The 24,427-nt window shown below is 49.4% G+C and overlaps 1 protein-coding gene across 1 annotated transcript in view; it reads right to left on the reverse strand.

The window, feature by feature from the left end:
- Positions 1–2,207: 2,207 nt before the first annotated feature.
- Positions 2,208–24,427, reverse strand: part of TLL2 (tolloid like 2) — a 129,412-nt gene continuing 107,192 nt past the window's right edge. The window contains exons 12-21 of the mRNA XM_022569536.3: positions 24,239–24,384; positions 23,588–23,783; positions 15,188–15,313; positions 14,272–14,432; positions 13,442–13,622; positions 11,884–12,009; positions 9,772–9,899; positions 6,559–6,772; positions 3,926–4,176; positions 2,208–2,363 (exon numbers count right to left, since the gene is read on the reverse strand). Of these exons, the coding sequence (XP_022425244.1) occupies positions 2,229–2,363; positions 3,926–4,176; positions 6,559–6,772; positions 9,772–9,899; positions 11,884–12,009; positions 13,442–13,622; positions 14,272–14,432; positions 15,188–15,313; positions 23,588–23,783; positions 24,239–24,384 (1,664 nt within the window). The 3' untranslated portion in view covers positions 2,208–2,228. The remainder of the gene's footprint in view (positions 2,364–3,925; positions 4,177–6,558; positions 6,773–9,771; positions 9,900–11,883; positions 12,010–13,441; positions 13,623–14,271; positions 14,433–15,187; positions 15,314–23,587; positions 23,784–24,238; positions 24,385–24,427) is intronic.

A 24,427-nucleotide genomic window follows, 5' to 3' on the forward strand; every position in this document is an offset into this window, starting at 1 on the left:
GGTTTTCATAAGAGTCCCATTGTTTCAAATTGGCCACAGGTTGATAATTGTTGAAGTTGTGTTTTTGAAAATATTCATACTAGAGAGAGAAAAATAAGTACCATTGTTTCATGAGGGTGGCAAATACTGAGGCAGAGCTGACTCTGTTTCTGACTCCCTCTCACTCTTCCAGGGAATTCATTAATCTTATTCAGACTTCTAAAGGCTGAAACTACAGAATTTTCATGTTCTTGGAGAGAGACCCTTACCAGTCACCTTATGCATCCTGATTTCAGTTTCAACTCTGAAGATCAGATGGGGCAAAATAAAAGCCACCAAAACACAAAAATCAGAGAAATGGAATCCACCCTATGAGGCAGGTAAGGCCTGAACCAGTGACAAGCTGCTCTATGTGCTGAATCAAAGATCCCCCGGAAACAGGGGCTGTGATAGATCACAATATAAGAATGTAGGCTGGACCTCCATTCGGGGCCAAGAAAGGCCAAGAGAGAGCTTGGTGAAAGAAGACCCATAAAACACAGCACAAGTCCAGAAGGGCCTACTCGGTCAAATCAGTGGGTCAGTATTTATCACACTGCATTGATTAAGGCTCTGACAGTTGATCCTTTACATTCATACATATATACAGACATATATTATTATTAATAATACTTTGTTTTTTTGCTGTTTTAAGGGAAAAATAGTCCCATGCATTTCTTCTACCTTTCTTTGTACTCTTCTTTTTTCATCTTTTTTTTTTTTAAACTCCCAGCAATCATTTTAATTAGACATAGTCCTCTGGGAGTATATTCTGATCTTTAAAAAATACCACCTTTAATCTTTTACAAATACTTTGTTTCAAATGAGGTTGATTCATCCCAAAGGAATTCTGGTGCTTGGGAGTGATCTCGGCTCTCACCAAAAACCCTCTCGTGCGCTGTCCTGTGTTCGATACCAACCACACGGGACTTACGGTCATGTAAACATTATTTAAAAATTATTCCAACATAAATACTCTTTTAAAGCTAACATACCACAGCTTTTAGCTCATAATGCCCATAGATGCCTTAATGAAATGCCATTCAAAACCACCTCACTGTTTAAAGTACGCCTGGAGGTTTCAAAATTATGTAAACAACATCCTCTACACTTCTCTAGGACAAGTGCCAAGTGTGGTGAATTCTGATTGCAGGTTGGTGACTGAGTGCTAGTCTGAGCAACGTCATCCATGCACTCTTGAACCCGACCGGTTTCAGGAAGTCAGTCACAGCAGACTTGTTCCACAAGGTGTTGATTCTTACATAACTTATAATTAACCAGTTTTCAATGATGTTAACCCCACGAGGGACCTGAATGGTCCCTCATAAGATGTCTTTGCACGTCTTGCAAATGCAGTTTGAGTTGGTTGTCAAGAGTCAAGGTCAACCACAGCAAGTGCCTCCAAAGCTGGAGGAATAGATGTTCTCAGCCCATGGAATCCCAAGGCCAGGAGGAATCTTCTCCAAGTCAGCGAGGGCAGGAGAACAAGTCAGGATGTCTTCTTCTTGGCAGATTAGGGACTCTCACCAGCAAATGTTCTGCTGAAGTTATAGCCGATGCCTTAGTCCTTTAATGCAGTTAGGGATGGGGGAGCCCAACGTGGGCAGGGAAAGCCGATGACGCAGAGGAAAGGCTGGAGGTCTCCTTGCTACGTGACAGGGATCCTCACACACCAGCTCCCTCTGTGCACTGCTTACTGTGATGCCTTTTCTAGTCCTGACGCCCATATTCTCAGGTTTCATGGGTGACGTGTCCCTGGCAGAGACATAGCAAAAGTCTCCAGCCAAAGCTGTGAGGAGCACATGCGCTATGGCCAGGCTTTTATCCTCATTGCGGGGTGTAGACAGAAGATGATCCGAGTCTCCAGGACACGGTCACACTGCCTGACACCTATGGAAGCACGTCCAGAAATAGAGGAAGGACCCACCCAAGAGTGGGCTTTTGCCTCATAGGAGCAAGGGACAAGGAGAGTGAACAGGCAGGGACGTCAAATCTGAATCTTTAAAACTCCATGATTGATAACATTGCAGCTGGAATCAAAGGAACATCTTCTCTCCTTGTTTTGGCTGAACTTCGTCAGATACACACACCTCCAAGGCTAGATTTTGAGTTCTTGTTTGAGAATAATACTGCACACTGCTTTAAGGAAATTCACAAGGTGCCATTGTTATAACAAAAACATTCTCATTTCCTGTTTTCCAAGAACAACATTATTTCTTCATGTGCAGGGCATCCTGGAACTTGGTGCTCGTGTACTGGGCCTGAAAGCCCTTCTTGTTGATGGTGTCATCCGTGTGGAATCGAATCATCAGAGAATCCCCTGCAGAATAGATTTCTTCCAATGGCTGAGGGGAGGAGAAAGGAAAACCAGAGGGACTTTAAGCCAGTTGGCTGTGGTTGGAGTTTAAAATAAGGAGAATGAGACAGAACTTTACACAAAGACGTAGGATGGCTGATGATGCCGCGAGGCATCCCTGGCACCAGAGGCTCTGAAGGGCAACAAAACAAGCTCTTTTTCAAAGGAAAGCTTTTCAAATTCTGCTCCAGAGAGCACCCCCCGCTCCCTGCCCCAGCCCTGCTTTTCCAAAGACAATCTGAAATGCATGGCTCATATAGAATCTGTTATATATTAAGGGCACAGATTAATTAAGTGCACTTCTCTAAGCACTTTCCGATCTCATCTCATGTAAACTTTACAACAACTTTGTAAGGCAGGTTCTATCTCTATTCCATACTTGAGGAGACTGAGATGAGACTCAAGTTCACACACCTAGATAGGCTGCAAGCTCAGGTTTTTCTCACTGTAAAGTGTGTACCATGAATCACCCAGCTCTAGGGTCACCACTGTGATGTGTCTTCCAGGAGACCTAAGACAAAGACCATTGTTGACGTCTATGTCCTGTCCAAGGACAAAACATGGGATGGAGCCACTAACATTTGTCAGAAAGGTTTTGCCAGGTGGTGGATGAAGGGGAGCCAGGTTCTGAGGCTGCTGTCTGACAGATTCTAACAGAACCAAACTGGGCTTCCCGTACATTTCACTGCTCAGGACCCTCCAAGGTTTTCCTCTGCATGTGGACCCCACAGTTTGAAAGACTTTAGCTCTCAAAGGTACTGCATCAGCTAAGTCACACTTCGGCATCCTTTCTTCTTTGGAGGGTGAGAGAAGATGAAGGGAAATTATTCAAAGACTCATGCAAATGCCAGTTTGAGGTTCTGTTTAGCATAAGCACTAATGACTCCAAAATGATTTAATGTAAGTCCAGCCAGTTGCAAAGAAGCTTGAGTGATCAGCCCTGGAGGTGGACAGTGCCCAGCATGGTACAGCCAGAGAGGGCCCAGGACACTGAACTGGCTGGTCCACACACTTTCACTGAGCACCAACTACATGCCAGGCCCTATTTCAGGTGCTGGGGAAATAGTGATCAAAACAGGCCTGCCCTGTCCTGAGGAGGTGGCCCAGGAAAGAGGTGATAATGAGAAAAATGATCATGACCTTGAGCATAACTAATATGTTTGGAGTAAAAGAGTGATTCATGATTTTCACAGGCATTTGGTTTTATTGGGAGAGAGAATTGTGAATATGTGGAATATGCAAAAGTATAATAAAAAAACATTTTAAAGCCTGAAGGCTAAAGAAAACTGGGTGTGGGGGGGTAGGGGGGCGGGGAGAGACAAACCCTTTGCAAAACTAGGCAGTCCTAAAAAGGATTTGCTCTTACCTAGCTGACCTCGGTATGAGGTCCCCGGTACCTCCCAACCTCCTCTGCGACTACCCTCCAGTTTCCCTCTGTGCGCCAGCAGAGCGGGCCTCCTGGCTGGTGTTATAAAGCCGCAGGGACCCTGACGCCCGTGTGTCTGAACCGACAGCTCCGCGGCCCGCCTCCCCCGCATCCCCGGGACTCACCCCGGAGCCGCAGAAGCGGCCGAGCCTGGGCGCCGTGCTGTCGTAGCCGTCGTACGCTTCCATGTAGTCGTAGCCACAGTCGGCCTCCTCCTCGACCTCAAAGGTCCGGAATATCAACTCCACGCCGTAGCCGTCCTCCGCCGCGATCACCCAGTCGCAGCGGGCCTGGCTCGGGTAATTGTTGTCCCCAAACTGGGCATGGGAATAGAGCTCTTTGGTCTGCACTTCGGCCTTCAGCCTGCCCCCGCACTCTAGAGCGGAGAGAGAAGCGCGATGCCCCCTCCGCAGAGAGAGCGCACGCTCTGCATCCCCTCTTCCCGGCCCCCAGTTTCTCTTCACACCCTCCGTACAGGCCAGTTTTCTCCACAAAGCCTGGTGTGTGCCCTGTGCGAAGGGTCGGGAAAGTTTCATCAGCCCATTTTACAGAGGAGTAAAAGAGATCCAGGAGTTTCAGGGCTCACTGGGGAGTCCAAATTGACCCTTACGTAAAAACCAAGGTCCTATGTTCCCAGATTGGGCCATAAGGAGGCCTCGGGGAATACCGGGGCATGCTACTGACAAAAGCCTTTTCCTCTCTCCAGTTATGGAGACCTGGGGCCAATGGATGATTTGCCCGCCTGGTCGCTGGGATGTGGGATGGATCATTACCACTTTACTGCGTGGAAGCGTTAGAAGCATCAGAAGCATCTGAAAAGGGCTCACACTTGCCCGGCCGACTTACTGTAATTCGTTATTTTGCCAGCAGAGGGCACCAAAAGCACATCAAAACTGCTGGTGAGCGCTCAAACCTGAAACCTCAGAATAGACCTGGCTGGAGCCTGCATTTGAGAGCCTAACTATAGGCCAGCTTTGAAACCCCTGTGAGTGTTACAGGCGAGCTGCGCCTTGTACTTTGGACTTGTATTCTGTAGCCTTGGCTTCTGCGTTTTTTCACTGGGACGGTAACTCTGGTTGGCCTGAGTCCCATCCTACCATGTGTCTAGGCTGCTAGAGACCACATAATAAAAATGTGTAAATGAGAGGGATGGGAAATTAGAAAGCAACAGAAATTCTGAAGGCAAATTCCTCCACAGCAGGTCCTCAATGTATTCCATGCCTCCTCCCGCTGGCGTGGCTTCCACACTATCTGGTAACATTCCCCAGCCCAGCTGGAGCTCCATGTCCAGCCTGGCCCCAGTCCTGTCCGACTGCCAACTCTTAATCCCATGTGTGCTCTAGCTTAGAATTTCTTCCAGGTCTGAGCTGTCTTTGGGAAATTTCAAATTCTTGAGACGTGGCTGGCAAGGAAATGGGCACTTAGCAGGGCAGGATGACTTCCATCCATCCTGCCAGATCCCCTCTCCATTCTTCCCCACCTGCTCTGGGCCCCTGGAGGCAGACCTCTGAGTCTACATGGATGAGCCCTTTGCCTTCATGATCCAGCCACAGGGAACACCAGCAGATCACAGGAGGGAGGAGAGAGGTCAGGTCATTAGTCCCAGGCCCCCTCCTTGCCTGGTCCTCGCTCCTGTTGGGGGGCCCTCTGTTTGCTCCCCTCTATCTCTAGGCTCCAGGAACCGTTCCCTCCTCTGGTATCCAGGCCAGGGGTAGTAACAGCCTTGTAACCTAGCCCTGGTTGCTGCACTGTCCCCATGGTGTCCTCACACCCTGCCCACCCCTCTGTAAACAGTCCCTTATTAAACTCTCCTCAATTAACGATTCTACCTGAGTGTGCCCCCATTGCCTGAAGGACCCTGACCTACCCTGATCACCCACACTCAGTCCGCAGGGACAAGAGGGTGAAGTCACTAGTTAGTGGCTTTTAAACTTCACCGGGGAAGTGACAACGCAGCCGTGAACGGTGGGGAGTTTTCTCTCAGGCAAGGGCCAGCCAGACGGAGAAGGTGCTGGCTGTCATTTTGTCTCACCTGATTCATGTTTTCTGGTTCTGGGAAAAAATTGGGAGGAGGGGCTGTTAAAGGGATCAGAAAACCTCACAGTGATCATCATCATGATCTCAGACTCTGAGTGGGCTGCACAGTCACCGCTTTGCCAGAGGGCCAGGATCAGAGAGTCAAAGTTGCTTCAAGGGTTCTAGTCCCAGGTTGTATCCTTTAAATGGCTAAAGAGCAGAGCCAGTGTTCTTACTGACTTTCTTCCGTTTAACACAGTAAATAATGTAAGTTATATGCATAAACATTTTCCTCCAAAGGGCTGAATAAAGTTATTTATTTCAAGTGAGGAAAAATAATGGGGAACAAAAACACTTTTCGTTTTCTGGAACTGGTCCTTGGAGCGTACAAAGGGCTACTCTCCACCACTCAGCACCCAGACTCAGGGTTTCACAGACCAGCAAAATCACAAGTAAAATTTTAAAGGCGGGGTGGGGGGCAGTGGGAGGAAGAAAGAAAGGGAGGAAAGGAACGTGGCGCCGACAAAGGGTTGCCCCTTTCAAAGGTTGTCAATGAAGGACATTAAAAGAAAACAACCCTACACCTATGGTTGCCCATGTTTCATTTTAAAAGGGACATGTTATCATACACTGCTCATCCCCCAGAGTCAGAATTAAAGGTGGTCCTTCCCCTGCCTTGATCACCCATCTATCTCCAGTCCACGTGGGGATCAGCTGAAGGCCGGGCTCCCAGCCCACGCACCTGTGCTGTGCATGGCTTGGAATCCTCTCCTCTGCACCGAGGCGTCCGAATAAAAGCGGAGAAACAGGCTGCTGCCCGAAGCCACCACGGGGTCTGGCTTCTTGCTGCCGCAGAAACGGCCAAGGACCGGGGCCAGGCTGTCGGGCCCATCGTGCAGCTCCAGGTGGTCATAGGCACATTCCTGGTGCTGCTCGATCTCAAACTCGTTAAACGTCTAGGGATGGAAGAGCAGAAAGTGAGGCAAGGTCACTTCAGCTGGGGCGGGCCCCCCTCTCCCGTGGTGGGAAAGGAAGGGGCACAAGGACACGCATCTGCCCAGCCAGCTGTGCAGGTGGCATGGAGCCCGTGATGATGGTGGCCACATCTGTTGAGCAGGTCTCCAGCTGGCCCCTCTCTTAGTCCCCAGAACAACCCTATGAGCTATTGCTACCACGACCACTTTGCGGATAAGATGGCCGGGGTCAGAGCGTTTCAGTGCTTGTTGGTGTCTGTGCTCCTCTGGCACATCCTGTAGCTTCTCCCTCAACGATGAGAGCAGCAGGGACCAAGGTGTTCACTCTGAGCCAGGGACTGTTTTAAATGCTTTGTAAGTAGTCATCCTCACGACCCTGTGAGGCGTCCACCATGAGAACCTCCACCTTACAGATGAGGAAACTGAGGCACGGGGCTGTCGGATAACTAGCCCAAGGTCACCCACTGGCAGAGTTGGGCCATGACCAGGAGGTCAAGGAGCCCTTGCGCTTAACCTCTGCACTGCACCGTGTGAATGAGGCTTCATGAAGTGCGCGCTACTCCACGTCATTGTTCTGAGAGTGGCTGGCCAGAGTTGAATATATTTTTCCATGCAGAGCCCTGCATTTTCTCACTCAATTCTGATAATACTGTAAGGGAAGAGCTACTATTATCCCCAGTGTGCAGAAGGGGAAACTGGATCTTAGGAAAGTTAAGTGGCTTGCCCACATTCAAACAGCTAGAGAAGGACGGAGCTGAACTGGACCCCCAGCCAGCCTGACTCCAGGCCACACTCCTAACCATCACCAGGCTATACCGCCTCTCTCCTCTCTGTCCCCGCAAGACCGTCCCCTGAAGCAGGCCAGGGCAACCCCATAATTTCAGGCTGTCAACCAGGCTCTGCAGCCCCGAATGTAGGGCCTCTCAGGCGCTGGGACTGGCCGATGGCCTGCCCATGGCTACGAGGGGGATGGGACAAGGTGACAGGGGAGAGTTTAACAGAAGACTTGGACCAAATGACAGAGAGGGAGAGAGAACATTAGCTGGGGGTTGGAAGGGATCGCAATTCACAAGAAGGGGCCCGGGGCGACAGAGCAGAGATGGAGGTAGAGAGGGAGAAATAGAGGGGCCATTGGCTTTTGTAAGAATGACACACACATCTTGTGTTTGAGCTTTGAAATGGGCAAAGCTCTTCACACTTATAGGAAGGGAGGTGGGGCCGGAGAGTTGGGGTAGGGATGGTGGCCAGGAGTAGGAAGGGGGTGCTGGTGGGACCAGGGTGAGCAATGCAATGGGAGGGTGACGGTGGGCCAGGGAGACGGGGCGCTCCCCAAAAGTCCATAGGACACCCTGTGGCTATCCCTGTGCAGTCAAACACTAGCTTCCTGGTAAGTATTCAGCCCACACTCTGGTAGCAAAAAGGTAGAGCATGATCAGTATACCCACCATCCACTTCCCAAGGAAGTATTTAAGAACTAGCGCATATGTATGTGCCTCAGATAAATTGGAGATCTGGGTTCACTCTGGCCACTGTGATCGGTTGCTTTATTTCCTCAGTACTGTAGAGAACAGGAAAAGACGTTTGGGGCAGTTACTAAAATCTTGTGGCCCTTCCAGGGAAGCGCCGCTACCAGTCGTGCAAATTGTGCGTTCCCAACCCCAGGGCGCGCCATTCCCCCGCTGTCTTCAGAGATTTGTGTTGCCATGGCGATCGTCTTCCGGCAGACGGCAGCCTTTCTCTAACGCACTTGCTTTAATTCACCCTCGCCCAGATTGAAGGCTGTTCTGACTGACCCAAGAAAGCAGCCGAAAGCATTTCCTACGCGGACAGCCATGCATATGAGGTGCCCACGTGGGCACCCGTGGTCAGGGGCCCTGCCTTCACCCCTCGATGCCCCAGGCCTGCACCCGTGCCCAGCCTGGGCGCCCATTCATCCACCTGTCCTCCTCACCGCTCTCGCCAGTAAAGACCCACGCAAGTCCCTGGGTGATCATCTATTTATCATCACCTTCTCCTTTGTTCTCTCCCCTTCTCCCTGCATTATTGGTCCATAATGCAGGGGGACATCCATATACATTCTGAAGAGCTTAGCTATCTCCAGAGTTAGAATGACCCATTTAAAAACTGTTTGTCTGCTGGAATACAACAACTTCTCCGGAAGGCAAGAGGGTTTGTTTTACACTCCGCGATCTGGGAGTCCCTGGTGGCTGAGAAACGAGACTTGTAGGAAAAACTCATTTCTCTTTTGAAATAACCGAGCATGGTGTGCAGACCACCACAATCATATGCGTGGATGCGACTTCAAAGAAAGGCTTGGAAGATATACATTTTTAATTCAAGAGAGAATTAGCATACATAACTTAACCTCCTATCGTTAACTGGAAAAAATGTAAGTTGTAGAAGACTATGAATAATAGAACCCATTTGAGAAACGTGAGCAAGAAAAAGGATACGTATTTGTTCCTGTGCGTACACACACAGAAATTTCTGGAAGAATTCACAAGAAAATGTTCAGAGAAGTCATTCCTAGAGTGAGCATGAGGATCTGGAAACTTGATTTCCACTTTTCGACCCTCTGACTGACTACATTTTTTTTTTAACCTTGAGAATGTTTTGTTTTTGTTTTTGTTTTTTTGTAAAATATTGTAACTGCAAACTATTGAATCTCAAACAGCGCTTGAAATCTGTGTGATGGGTGCCAGGTCATACTGACACCACTGTGAACAGGTGCTATTTACAGAGCTTTTCTCACCCACCACCCTGGGCGGAGGGCTTCAGGTGCCTCCTCTCTTAATCTGCACAGCAGCCCGGAGAGGTAGGTTTCATTAGCAGCCCCATATTCCAGATAACAAAACTGAGTCCTGGAAATGTTGAGTAACCTCCCCAAGTTTCAGAGCTGGGAAGAGGCCGAGCAGAGACTCAGACCCGTGTCAGCCTGATACCGAAGTCCGTGTTGTCCATCAACTTTGAAAATAACTCACAAGTTTCACCCTGTGGCCCGCGGTTGAAGAGATGTTCCAGGTACAGTCCCTCCGGCTCGGGTATTTGTCAGGCCAGTTGGGGCTCACCAGGGTCCCCTCTGCACTGCTGATCTTGTGCACACAGCCAGCTGGGGGGGACGGGGGGGGGACACAGAAGAGAGAGAGAGGTAATTCATTTGTGGGTCTCTTCCCTGACCTCTTGTCACATGGTCATAATATGTGAGGGCAGGGTTTGGCCTCAATAAAGGGTCTCCCAGCTCAGAGATCTGCTGATTTATTTGGCTTTGCTGCCTTCCTGGAGCCAGGTCACCTTTCTTACTACTGCTATTCTCATTGTGATTGTCACTGGAAATATGGTAGAGTTAGTGGTTGAGACCACAGGCCCTGGGGTCAGATGGGCCTCGGTTCAAGTCCTGGTGCCACCACCTACAAGCTCTGGGACTCTGAGCCTTGGTGTCCTTATTGGTAAAAGGGGTGCCAACATTGTAGCAGGGATGCATGGATTAAATGAGATAATGCGTGTGAAATGCTCAGTAAGTGCTAACAAAGATCTCCATCACTATGCCTTCTTTGAGTTTCCAAAGCAATTTCAAATGGAGGCTACAGATGTTGGCCTGGTAACCATGCTATTTGCAAAGAGCGGTCCCACGACTTGCTTTTGGCCAATAGCTAGAATTTGTCTCTATCTGTGTCGAGCACTGCACTAAGCCCTTTGATTGCATCCTTTCATTTAATCCTTCCCACCTTCTAATTGAGAAAATAAGCTGAGAGACGGCAAGTGACCTGTTGGCCGGGGGCAGAGCCAGGCCTGCCTTTGCTCTTGCTGATTAGGGGATAGAGGGCGCTGAGGAGGCACCACTGCTGTCTCTGCCCTGTGGCTTCAGGCTGAGGCAGCTGGAGGTTGAGGGTGGGTAAGAGGGAGGGGCGGCTGCACGGAGGTTCCCCCTCATTGCTGCCTCTGCTCCGCAGCCCCACAGAGAACGGGCGCCAACAGGGGCAGCGGCTCAGACGTGGGATGTTCGCTGCCACACTCCCTGCCACCCTGAGGGAACGCATACAGTTCACCTGATGGGACCTTAGCGGAGTTATATCCCTCCTGCCACACCCCCCAACCCACGCCACAGGGGCTAAACAAAGTTTTTTTTAAGTTCCAGAATGACAGTTCCTTCCAAGTTCTTCCAATCCACCTCTCAACCCAACCTGTGACCTCCTATGTCCAGGTCACAGCGTTGGGCTCGAGGGTGGGCTTCTGAAGATGTCTAAGTTCATTCTTTAACCTTCCAGGGAGGCCCTGACCAGTCTCTGTGGCGCCCCAGCCAGTATCTCCTAATTCTGAAATGTTTATCCCAGAACAGGGGTATGAGGTCTTCACATCTTCCCTCACCCTGATGTGCATGCGGGGCTCTGTGGTGGGGACAAGGCCTGGAGGCCTGTGTGTTCATCGAGATGCTCAAACTCCCTTTGCAGGATGGGGTAAGAACATGGGAAGGCCTTTCCCAGAGTGACTGGACACTAAAAGCCGTCTGGACTCCCAGTAGTGAATGGAGCAGGGAGCAAAGTCTTCCCCAAATTCTATTTTACTATTAGACCTGCAAACGGTAAATATGATTATGACATAGATGGCTGATATCTATCAACATTTCAAGCGCTTAATATGTGTCAGCCTGTCTGAAATACTTTCTAAGCATGCTCTCATTTAACCCTCACAAAAACTTTAAGAAGGAGGTATGTTTAGTCCATTTGAAACAGAAGAGGACACTGAAGCTCAGAGAGGTTAACTAAGTCTCCCAAGGTCGCACAGCTAGTAAGTAGCAGAGCCAAGATTTAAACCTAGGTGGTCTGATTCTGGAGCCTGGCGTTTAACCACTTTGCAATAATAACTGTAGGAGAGCCCTCAAGGGCCCCTACAAGCTTCCTGAAGGAGTGACTGCCCTGGCAAAAATCACTCTTGAGCAGGAAGGTGGGAGGAGGGAAGGCAGAACCTGAGCCTCAGTTTGGGGCTTGCTAGACCTGGAAGAAGCGCCCCTCGCTCTCACTCTTACGCATGTGCACACTCGGGCAGCCAAGGTGAGCCTCCCTGCGCCCTCCACCCCGGCCACGCTCCAGCCTCACCCTCTTTGCAGTCCTGCCGGTTCTCATGGAGCCGGTAGCCGTTCCTGCACCTGCACAGGTAGCTGCCGAAGGTGTTGACACATTCGTGCTGGCACCCGCCGTTGTCCTTGGCGCACTCGTCCTTGTCTGCGGAGATCAACGGACTCTCCTAAGAGGAACCACCAACTTGGGAACGTCCTTCACAGCCCAGAACCCAGCTCCAAAGGAGTCTCCACCAGGGAGCCTCCCTGATTGTCCCAACTCTGATTATCCTTCCACGGGGCCGAGGGTGGGGCAGCATTCCTTGGATACGACCTGGCCCTGGTACATGTTGAGTTCCCCATGCTCCTAAAGCACTTTAATGTATATATAGATTCTCCCCTCCTGCTCCCCACCCAAACCAAGGAGCTCCTTAAAGGATAGGCTAGTATTAATAATAATATTAACAATAATAAAAATAACCACCGTGCACTGAGTATTTACCCTGTGATGGACACTACTCTATTATACCCTCTATATTACCTAAGTTGATTCGCACACAACCTTAGGAGGGAGGTGCCTATGCCCCCATTTTACAGGTAGGAAAACTGAGGCTGAGAACGTTAACGTGCCCAAGGTTACTCAGTGAGCAAGCAGTCTGTGTGACCAGAGGCCTGGGCTGTTACTCCACGGCCCCACATCTCCTCCTGCCTGTGGAGCAGGTAAGCGTGCGAGCCTCGGGCCAGGCGGCCCAGTGCCAGCCCTGCTCCTCCACTTCCAGCTGTTGTGACCTTGGGGAGCCCTTGACTTCTGTACCTCAGTTGCCTTACCTGTAAAGTGGAGTCACTTATGGTGTCCTTACCTCACAGGATTGTTGAGAGGAGGAAACGAATTAGTACAGGGAAAGCACTCAGAACAGCGTCCAGCCCTGAGTCAGTGTTAGTTTTTATTTATTATTACGGATGGACTCAGATGTTAGCTGTTGTTGTCGTTACGGATCTTGTAGCTCAGGCCGGCACAGTATGCAGCCCTCTCCTAAGCCAGCTTCCTTCCCTGTTAACCGAGGACCAACCTCCATCCCCGGCCCTCCCGCCACGATAACTTCAAGGGTCAGGGACATCTCCCTCCTCTCTGTACCCTCTGCCCACTGCGGGTAATGTGTCACTGAACACTTGGTGCTTTAGTTTTGCCCTCTGATTCTATGAGGACAACTAAGAATCCTTAAAGAGCCCGTAAAAAATAAAGAGATGAAGACCACCCAACACTTCAGCGCTGGAACCACGGGCTAGAAAGAGGCAAGGAAGGCTCCTCCCCAAGCCCTCTGGGAGAGTACAGCCCTGCCCACACCTCGGTTCCAGGCCTCTGGCCTCCAGAGCTGTGAGAGACAACATTTTTTGTTGTTTTGAGCCACCTGGTTTGTGGTCACTTGTTTTGGTAGCCCTGCAATAACATAGCCACCACGCTATAAAACCAGGACCGAGGCAGAGGCACTGTGAGGGCCGGGGCAGCGGGCAGAGAGGGGCGGGAGGGTGCCCCAAGGCTGGAAGCCCGCAAAGCCGTGTTGCCCTCAGCCTGTGGTCTTGCCCCCAAACCAGCACACCTGAGAAGAAGTGAGCCCTGAAGCCGCGTTTGGAGACCGTGTTGTCGGACTTGAACTCCACACGCATGTTGTTACTCTGCGAGGTGATGACTTCGGGCGTCTCAGAGCCACAGAACTTGCCATGCAGCCCGGCGTCAGGGGACAGGCCGCTGCGCACCTCCACGAAGTCGTACTTACACACCTGCAAGGGGGAGCCATGGGGAGCCGCCCGGTGCCCTCAAGTCCCGCCGCAGACTCTGGCGCATGGCAGGGCTGCCTTCCTGAGAGCTGCACCCTGCCAGGTGGGCAGTCGAGCTCTTTCAGGCCCAGTGGGAGGGTCCTCTCGACTCTTACTGGGCTCCCTCCAGCCCAAGGTGCAGACAGGGGCACTCCTGACTAGCTGTCCAGCTGTAGGGCTCTGCCTGAGCCTCGGCTGGATGCCTTGATTATCCCGTGACCACCGCCCAAGGGAGGGAATGGGGTGTTTATGCCACCCTGGTCGCCAGCTGCATCTCACCGCCTCCATTCCTCCCAGCTGGACGCCAAGCCCCAGATTCCTACCCCAGGGGATGTACCTGTCCTGACCACCTCGCAACCCCCGCCCCCAAGACCCGCCTCCTCCTCTCTTGTCCTGATTCTCCTCGGATTTATCAGTGACGAGAGGACCAAAGCCCTCCATCTGCAGAGGGTGTGCCCCTGAAACTGCCTCACGAAACACCCCCCAGATTCCGCCCAGCTACAACCCCACGACCCTAGGAGGCCACCTCCCCGCCTGCTGAGCCCCTCGCCAGTTTTCAGCCCTGAGCCACATCCCAACACGATCCCCAGTCAATTGGAGTGCAGAAACATACATCATTGCCTTCCAGTTCAAACACTTCAAACTGAAGGGAGATCCGGTACTGAGCGGGGGCCACCACTTGCCAGACACAGTTTTTGTTTGTAGGATACTCCTTTGGCCACCCAGGACTGGTGATGGTTCCATTCAGCTTGGTAATGAAACCGCCACAGGCCACTGCATGGGGGGGGAAAAAAGCAAGATTCATCTGGTTTTATTTCCAAGTGACTGCAATTTCCCCCAAGCAGCAACAAGCCCTGCTGTTCTTTAATAACAACAACAAATAGACCATCTGAACTGATTAATTCAGCCTCCTTTCTTCTAGTCTGTTTCAACGGAGGATTTGGAGGGATGGAGTGGAGGACAAGTCTTTACAGCTTTTTTAAAAAAGACGATGCGTTTGTGCTTACCTCTCACTCAGTGGCATAGCTGGGGACTTCACATGACTTGGACCAAGGATCACACGCACACTTGTAGCTGCCCAGAGTTTCAAGATTTAGAAATGTTTGCACAAGCTATGCAATGTCCCTGGCTTCCATGAACAAGCAGTCATTCAGGTGGGCAAGGAAAACACCACCAGCCAGGTAGGAATGGAATGAATGAAATGCACTATTCGTTGAGTCACACCAAAGTGCTCATACTTATTCTTTGCTTTTATTTGCTACCTTAATAATCATAGGAATTTCACACAGTCACAGAAGAAAATGAACCATGGTTCCACCTGCACAGTTGCTGGGGTGGAGTCTGATAAAGTCATCTCACGTTTGTGGCTTCATCGAGTTGTTTTTCCCTCCAGGAAGGAGGTGGGTCAACCCCACAGCTGTCCATTGTTACTTCACAGCCAACCAGCTGCCCCAACTTCATCTGCCCCCCTTCTCCTAAGACTTGTCCCCCATCCCCTCTCACTCCAGCTTGGCAGGTCCAACACCAACCTTCACACGCTTTCTTGTCAGAGGCCAGCTCATAGCCAGGATCACACACACACTTGTAGCTGCCCAGAGTGTTCACACAGCGCTGCTCACACCCGCCGTGATCTGGCCAGGAACACTCATCCACCTCTGTTGGGGAGGAAGGTGACCATGGTTAAGTCATCACAAAGCTGCCGGGTCTGTTCCCTGTCGCTTTCCACATCCCGGGATTCCCTCTAAGAAAAAGAGTGACTCCTGGTGACCACCTTCCAAGGAGTCCCCTGTCCACGTCTCAGAAACCAGCAGCAGCCACAGCTGCGAGTGGGACCTTGACAACACACAAGACTAACTTGTTAGCCAGAAGCAGGGCTCCTTTGAGAGGAGACCGGGCCTGGTATAACTTCATTCTCCGCAGGGTTCAGTCAGCAGTATTTGTGATCTTAGAAAATCTCAAAGCTATCATACCAAAGACGATCAATTTCAATGCCGTAAAATTGGGGTCCCCCATAAATGCGGAACGTCTCAGGACATTAAGCAAAGGGTAAAGACAAAGGGACACATTCCTAGATGAAGATGTATAAGTATTCTCCAGGGACAGAACCAGAAGCTGTGATTTAGCATTTTTATCACTAATCTGAAGAGGTGATCTTCAAGGTTACAGAAAATGCTGGCTCTTAGGTGAACAGATGCCTGTACGGGAAGAGGCCACAGAGAGACTCAGTTAGCAGGGGAGTTACATGGGATTCAGCACCGACAAGTGTCCAATGATGTGTCTGGGGCAATTAAACAGCAGCAAGCAAGACGCCGTCCAGAGGCAGAACGTGGGACTCATTGGAGAATCTCCCCGGACGTGTCAGCCCACGTTAAAGAAAAGAAAAACCCAGTCCATTGGGCATCTCCAAGAATAGTATCAGAAGTAAAAGGAAAAAAATCATTGTTTTCTGTTGCCAAGTTGTGGTACATTTATCCCTAAAGAGCATGCAGGTGGTAGCCTAACAGCTGCAGAGTCTAAGGAAAGGACAACCAGACACAGAGACATCTTCAAACAACAACAAAAGCCCAGCCTAGGAGGAAGAAAGGGTTGGAGAGCGGGTGGAAGTGTTGGTTCCTAACGCCAGGGAAGGTAAGAACAGAGCAAGGACAGAATTCACGAAATCTCGGGACACCTCGCATTACACATAAAATAAATGAGGACATTTTCAAGTTGGTAAAGACTTGAAAAGATCCCCAGTCCTCCCACCTCAGCAAGGATCCATTTAGTAACATTTCTGGTAGGTGGCTTTTCAGACCCTGCTGGAAAACACCTAGAGATAGGAATCTTACTGTTTTTAAAGGTATTTCTTGTCCTTTGAAATTTGAATTGTTAAAAACTCTGACTCCTTGCAACTTCCAACCCAATGGTCCAGCAGAAAACGCAAACTTTTCAACCACCATATCTCCTTTTGCCAACTCAAATAAACTCCAACTCAAACACATTTCCTTCCAATCTCCCTGATCCGTGATGCACAAAATACTCATCAACCTGGTGGCTCGTCACTGGGTGCAGGATAGTTTGTAAATATCCCACCATTTCATATAGTGAGGAGTAAGTTTAGGTGACTCTAAGAGTGATGTGTTCTTGGGCTCAACAAAAGCTTAAATAAGTTGGTCAGTAGGGGAGACTGGGTTTAGGAGACATGCTCTAGACAAGGGGTTGAAGTTGTCCTTAGCTTCAAACAAGTATAAGTATTAAGTTTGCTAAAGTAGTAACAATCCTGCAATTATTTACTACTTTACACTAGGCAAAGTACTTTCTCTGACATTTGCTAAAAAGTGTAAAAGGAGGAGAATCAATAACAATGAGGAATAGAAAAAGTCCAGTCTTTAGAGTGAGCCAGACAGACCTGGGTTGGATCACCAGGGGATCTTCCTTCAGTAAACTGGATGATTTGACCTTTCTGAGCCTTCCTCCACTTTCAAGATGAGAATAGTATCTGCTTTTAGGGTTGTGGTGATTGAAAATGATGCCTGTGAAGTACCCAGCATGTAGACACTCAGTACACATTAGCTGTTGCTCTAGGAAAGAGCAGGGTTGCTTTTGAAATTCCAGTGGATGGAGAGACACAATGATGGGAGTAGTGAAAAGGATAAGGTTACCTGGCATCCCTGAATCAGGGAAGAGTAGAGTAGGCCTGGGGAGGGGAGAGAAAGACAAGGCAGGAACAGAAAGAAGGAAAAAGCATCAAGGATGGGCCAATGAAGGAAGACTAGATGGGCAGGAAGGCAGCACAGCAGAGCCAAGAAACTGGCGGGAGGGAGGAAAGGAACCATGGAAAGAGCCCATCAACATAGAGCAAGTTAAACAAAGGGCCGAGCTGGGTGGTTGGGGGAGAGGAGACTGATGCCAGAAGATGCGATGGGCAGGATACACGATTGTCATAGGCAAGAAAAGGAGGACCACTGATAAGTCTCCTGGCACCATCTTAGCCATGTGGAGGGAGAGAGGCTGGTGGATTGGATTTGCACCTAAAGCAAAGGGAGTATATTTCCTCCAAAGACTAGAAGGGTAGGGTGTTTGGCCCAGGAAGATGGGTAAAAGGTATAGTTTACACCTGAGCTTTCTCCAGAAAGAGCAGTGGGATGTGTGGCCATTTCCACCCCTGCTCCAGCTCGGGTGTATGGTGTGGAAGTGAACCACGGGCCCTGCTCTCAGGGGTAGCCTGGGTGTCCTCTGAATCACCTCCACACTAGAATGAAGTATCATCTACCTCACGCCCACAGGCTCATGCTTGCTCTGGGCTACAGTGGCCAAGGCCAAGCAACCCAGAAAAATCTGGGAGAGCGTGGGGGTGGGAGAAGCAGCTGAATCAGGGACCAGCTTTGCTGACTCTGGCTTTTTTTGGCCTTCCCCAAGTAGTACCAGTGAAAGAAGGAACCATTCTGAGGTTAGATAATGAGATGACTCAGGTAGGATCCCAAACATTGTTTCAGAGAGAGTTAAGGAAAGGGAAGGCAAGGCACATCCCTAAGCTTTTGAAGTACCTTGAAGGGAGCCAGTCCCCCACACCACAGATCCCATGGTGGGCCATCAGTACTGGGACTGTGGAGCATGGGGATCAAGGTGGGAAACCCTCCCATTTATGTGGGGAGTGTGGCACCAAAATGGCCCTGCCAACCTGAAAATGCACTTGCCATCTCCCCAAGTAAGCAGAGATGTGAGGTGCCTTGCCTGCTGCCCGGCCAGCAGGCTCTGAGAGGGACTTCCATCTGGCACCAGGAGAGGGATGCAGAGGCCAACTGGCACCCTGGACAGAGCCACGTGCCAGCTGGGCCCTGGGCAGAGACTCCTGCCAACTGGCACCAAGGCAAGAGCTTCTTTGGCTGGTCCAACTCTTCTGCGTGGTCTTTGTAGTTACTCTTCCACTTTCTTTCACTGGAGAAGTCCTGACACATGCACTGGCCCCTGTGTGCTCACAGGACATCCTACTGACAGCCTTGCTGGAAAAAGGCTGACAAACAGCTGGCTGTGTTGGGGCTCTAGACCTGTGCTAACCTGTGCTAGATCCCATGTGACTACTGAACACTTGAAATGCAGCTATTCTAAATTCAGATGTGCTGTGAGCGTAAAACACACTGGATTTCCAAGACTTAGTGTGGAAAAAAAAAAGCTATAAAATCTCTCATTAATATTGTGTATATTGGTTACATATTAAAATGATAGTATTTTTGATATATTGGATTAAATAAAATATAGTATTAAAACTAATTTTGCCTCTTTCTTTCTCTGCTTTTTTTTTGTAAGGTGGCTGCTGGAAAGTTGAAAGTTACATTCATGGCTTGCATTTGTGACTTGCCTCCTATTTCTGTTGGACGGCGCTGCTCTGCACTGTGGTCTCTGGCCTCATTCATCCGCGTGGGAACCCTGAAAGGTAGGCAGAGCAGGGAGCAAGAAGCCCAATCCACAAATGAGAATCTGAGCCTTATTCATTCATCCACTGCCCTGTAAGTATTTATTGAGCCCCCTGTGGGTCTGGCACTGTGAATACGGAGGAGGACAAAGCAGGTAGGATCAAGTCTCAGAAAGGAAAACTGACCTGCCTGAGAGCAGTGGGCTGGTAAGAAGTGTGTGGGCAGGGCTAGACCCTGAACTGCAGAGGTTGAATCCAGGGCCCTTCTCCCTATACTCCCATGGCAGAAGGGTGACAGATGTCAGAATCAAATCAAAAATTCAAATCCCTTCACTTTACTTTCCTGTGGCTTTCAGGTCTCTGCAGAGGAAAGAGAATGAGCTGTGAAGTCCTACACATGCAGGGCCTACTTCTAGCTCGGCCACCTTAGAACTTCAGTTTCCTCAATTTTAAAATGGGGGTAATGATGCCAAGCAAGGGGCTGTCCTGAAGACAAAGTGAGGTAGCTGGTACAGCCTCTGGCATACTCGATAGATGTCTTTTCTTTCTCCTTTAATAGGTCCCAAAGAGGCTTCCACCAGACCTGACTCCTCTTTTAAGATTCAGGGTCAAGGTCAATGCTGTATAGTTCTTCTCTTCTAAATGTGGCTCTCTACAGTCCTTCTTTGTTTTTCGGGGTTTTTTTTGCGGTACCCGGGCCTCTCACTGCTGTGGCCTCTCCCGCCGCGGAGCACAGGCTCCGGATGCGCAGGCCCAGCGGCCACGGCTCACGGGCCCAGCCGCTCCGCGGCATGCGGGATCCTCCCGGACCGGGGCACGAACCCGTGTCCCCTGCATTGGCAGGCGGTCTCTCAACCACTACTGCACCACCAGGGAAGCCCTCTACAGTCCTTCTTAACATAAAAAAGATGTCAAGCTGGGCCTGTGCACTAAGTTAGTGTAGATGGGCTTCAATTAACACCTTTACAGGCATCTAAAAAGCTGTTTGACAACTGACATGTCCTTGAATATCTAGGCTGGGTGCTGACCCCACCCCCATGCTGAGTGAGACCCTCCTCCGATGTCAACACTTCACTATCACTGCCCACTGGCTCACAGGTCTCCTTTGTCACCTTGAGCTCTTAAAGACGAGGACCATGTTCTCCTCTGTCCCACAGCCCCTGAGACAGTTTGGTGACTGCTGAATAAATGTTAAAGGTAGAAGAGGGAGAAGATGGCATTTTCTAACCACTAAAACGGAGCTAGTTATCATGGCTGCTCAGAGCAGGCCAAGGTTCTAGACTCAGTCCCTTACAAACCGGTTTAGCATCACAGATAGAAACACCCCTCTCCACTGCACTGACTGGCATCTCCAGTAGGTTTGCCACAAAAAAAAGCAGAAGGCTCCATTAAAGTTGAATTTCAGATGAGCAGTTATTTCTTAGTACAGTATGCAATATTTAGGACGTACATATACTAAAAGATCATTCTTTACCTGAACTTTGAATTTAACTGGGCAAAGGGTTTTTAAAAATTTGTTCAATCTGGAAACCCTAACCTCCAATTTTAGCTGGTCCTCTCAAAAATTGCAATGCTGATCGTCAGCAGAACGAGGAATGAGATGTGGGTGGGCCAGTGCCAACTGGTTACCAGTTGTCTTACTGGAAAGAAGCCCCAACACCTAATTTACGGACCTGGGGGTGGAAGTCAGGGAAGGAGAAGGACAGGAGAATTAGGATAAACAGAATTAGAATAAAACCTCATGATTATTTGTGACGTGGTAAGTAAAATGAGGTCTCCCAAAGTCGTCCACATCATAGTCCTGGAACCTGGGGATGTTACCTTACCCTTACGTGGCAAAAAGGACTTTGCAGATATGATTAGATGTGATTTCAGGTTCTTGAAATGGAAGATTATCCTGGATCGTCTGGGTGGGCCCACTGTAACCACAAGGGTCCTTACAACTGAAAGTGGGAGGAGGAGAGTCAGGGTCAGAAAAGGAAACGTGATGATGGAGGCAGAGGTCTGGGATGCAGCCCGAGAAGGTCTCAGCTGCCCTTGCTGCTTGAAGACCAAAGGGCACCACCAGCCAAGGAGTGCAGGCGCCTCCCCTACAAGCTGGAAAAGGCAAGGGAATCTGACCTCGAGAACTGTAAGATTGTAAGTTTGTATTGTTTTAAGCCACCATATTTGTGGTCATTTGTTACAGCAGCGATAAGAAAGTGACACACGGCAACTGCAAGAAGAAGTTGTCGCATCATTTTTTCCAGAGAGAAAAATAACTTCAGAGATTCCTTCCTTAGCAAAAAAAATTAATGGGACTAAACATGACACCATGTGTGTTCACTTAATGCCATTTCATTTTCTCCTGATAACTCTGCGATAACCTGGTAGTATTGTTTCTACAGGTAGAGAGATTGGGGCTCAGAGAGGTTTTATAACTTGCTGTAGGCGACCCAACCAGCGTGGCCGCTAAGTCAGACGGGGGTCTCCCCAGGCTGAGAGACACCCAGCAGGTGCAGTCTGGGCTAGGGTGAGGCGAGGGCTGTGCATCTCTACTTCTACTAAGGCATCTCTACTAAGACTCCCATGTCCTTCTTCCCACCACAACCACTAGGCGAACTGCATTTGAAACACACTTGATGTGGCTTGGGTTTTTGGTTTTTTGTTTGTTTTTGCTTGGGAAAGAATTAAACTTTGTCTCCAATTATTCAGAGCATTAGGATTCTGCTCTGTTTCTGTTTGGGTTTGCTGTCCCCAGATGGCTCAAAGCAGAAAAAAACAAAACAAAACTCCCACACACTTGTGTGGTACTTTTCAGCTTATGAAGTGTCTCCACAGCCATCATTTCATTGGGGCTTCACAGCTGGCTGGGTAAAATGGGCAGATTTCCTTCTCCCTGTTTTACAGAGAGGAAAACAGGGGCTTCAGTAAGGACAAAGGGATGCTTGCTCGGGGTCACACAGCTTGAAGTGGGTTCTTCTGACACCATCTGCTCACCTAAAACCTGGGAGAAGGGGATAAAGAGGGGGCAGATGGGGAGACAGAGGAAGGAAGGGACCAGGAATTCTGGGTTAGCACAGCCAGGAGCCCTGGGAGAGGAGGGAGGAAGGGGTCACTGATTGGGGACCACCAGTTGCAGATTGGATATCTCCATTCAGTGGCTGCTGGTGTGATGGTGGGCGCCCAGTCACAATGCATTGGGGAATAGCCGATATTTCCTCTTAGCATGTGGTCTGAGGAATTCCAGGGCTCTGAGAGCAGAGAAAGAAAACCTATCTATTCAAAAGAGTCTAAGGATGGACCTAGAGTCTGTCATACAGAGTGAAGTAAGTCAGAAAGAGAAAAACAAATACCATATGCTAACACATATATGGAATCTAAGGGGAAAAAAAAGGTCACGAAGAACCTAGGGGTAAGATGGGAATAAAGACACAGACCTACTAGAGAATGGACTTGAGGATATGGGGAGGGGGAAGGGTAAGCTGTGACAAAGTGAGAGAGTGGCATGGACATATGTACACTACCAAACATAAAATAGATAGCTAGTGGGAAGCAGCCACATGGCACAGGGAGATCAGCTCGGTGCTTTGTGACCACCTAGAAGGGTGGGATAGGGAGGGTGGGAGGGAGGGAGATGCAAGAGGGCGGAGATATGGGAACATGTGTATATGTATAACTGATTCACTTTGTTATAAAGCAGAAACTAACACACCATTGTAAAGCAATTATACTCCAATAAAGATGTTAAAAAAAAAAAAGAGTCTTAGGAAGCTCACTCTGCTGGGGCCAGGAATGCTGGTCTTCCCATGCCATTCTGCATCTGATTTTATCAAGATCTTACAGAGCAGTCAGTCCCTAAGGTGGCACCGAGGTTTGTTTCCTGTGAGCGCCACACTTTCTCAGTGTCCCCCCGCCCCCTGCCCAGCTCTGCCCACTTGAGGGTAGGCTTGTAGACTGGGAGCTGATGCTTCAGGAGCTGAAGACCTGGGCTGCCTCTCTGGCCCACATCAGGGCATGCAAGGCAATGTTCTAGAAAGAGTTTGAGCTTAGGAGTCAGACTGTGTTTAGATTCTTGATCTGCCACTTAACTGAGTGACCCTGAGCAGCCCTTCTCAACCCTGATCAAGCATGATCTAAACCCAACTCAGAGGTTTATTTTGGGAATTAAATGACATAGTATAAGTCAAGTACCTTTTACCGTTCCTGGCACACAGTAGGTGCTCAATTAATGATAGTGACTACACAAATATGTATTGTTATCAATGCTCAGTTTCACTAAGGTTCATGAAGTTGACCTTGGAAACTTATAAACCTAATTTCCAAGCTGCAACAGCACAACTTTCTACCACAGAGAAAGAAGCCAAGGCTGAGCCTGTTCCCCAGTCAGTCGTGAACTCCGCTGGGGGATCTACGCACAGCTCTGAAACTGCTTGCTGCCTCCTCACTGCAGGAAGCCTTGTTTGGTGCTAAGGTTCCCTATGGGTTTTGTGATTCTTAGGCCAGGGGGGCAATACTTCATCCTGTGACTAAAATGGAAACAACTGCTAATTCATACCCTTGAAAAAATTGGCTGCAAAGCCTGCTTTATTGATAGAGCCATCAGACACAAACTTCATCCACATTCTGTTGGAGCTGGACTTTACATCCTCTGGCTTCTCATAGCCACAGAAGTGGCCAATCAGGGCGCTCTCTTCCGCAGGGCCGTCGCGGATTTCCAGGTAGTCGTATGCACAGCTGTCGTGTCTTTCGATCTAAACGGAGAAACGGAGACAACGTGAAAGACAGCAGCTTGGCCTTAAGGTTTTCAATTTAAGAAAGGAACCTAAATATCACTCTTGAAAATCTAACCAAGAGACAAAAGGACCCAAACGTGTCCTGGGCTTTTCCAAGCTGTCTCCTACTTGTGCAAGTCGAGGATGAATCAAGCTGCAAAGAGATTAAGTCATGATAAACAGGAAAGAAAGATTCAGCAAAACGCTCTGGGATCCCATTCTAGACGACTTCTGCTTCAATTACTCCCCCACCCTCTCCAGCAGCCTTCAGCAAGGAGGCAGATGTGATTTCAAAGCCTGCAGAGGCTCTGATAACCAGATGTCCTGGCAAAATGCATCATGGACTTGAAATGGCCTCTTAGGTTCCTGTTTTCAACCAAAAAAATGGAAACGTATCTTTATAGAGCACAGTGTCTAAGATCAGCAGTACTTACCTCAAAAGCTTGGAAGGTGAGCCCCACGTGAAATCCCTCCGAAACCGTAATCCTCCAAACACATTCCTTGGAAGGTCTGTAGTCATCCGGGTAGTTTGGAGATTGAATCTGACCGGCATCTTTGTTAATGTCTCCCCCACAGGTAGCTTTAGAAAAAGAGCCAGGAGGAAAGGGGGGGTCCCTGGTCAG

Source organism: Delphinapterus leucas, chromosome 16 (genome assembly GCF_059928025.1).
Source record: "Delphinapterus leucas isolate spDelLeu-1000000601 "Yukka" chromosome 16, BTC_Dleu_Yukka2, whole genome shotgun sequence".
In the NCBI taxonomy this organism is placed as follows: Eukaryota; Metazoa; Chordata; class Mammalia; order Artiodactyla; family Monodontidae; genus Delphinapterus; species Delphinapterus leucas.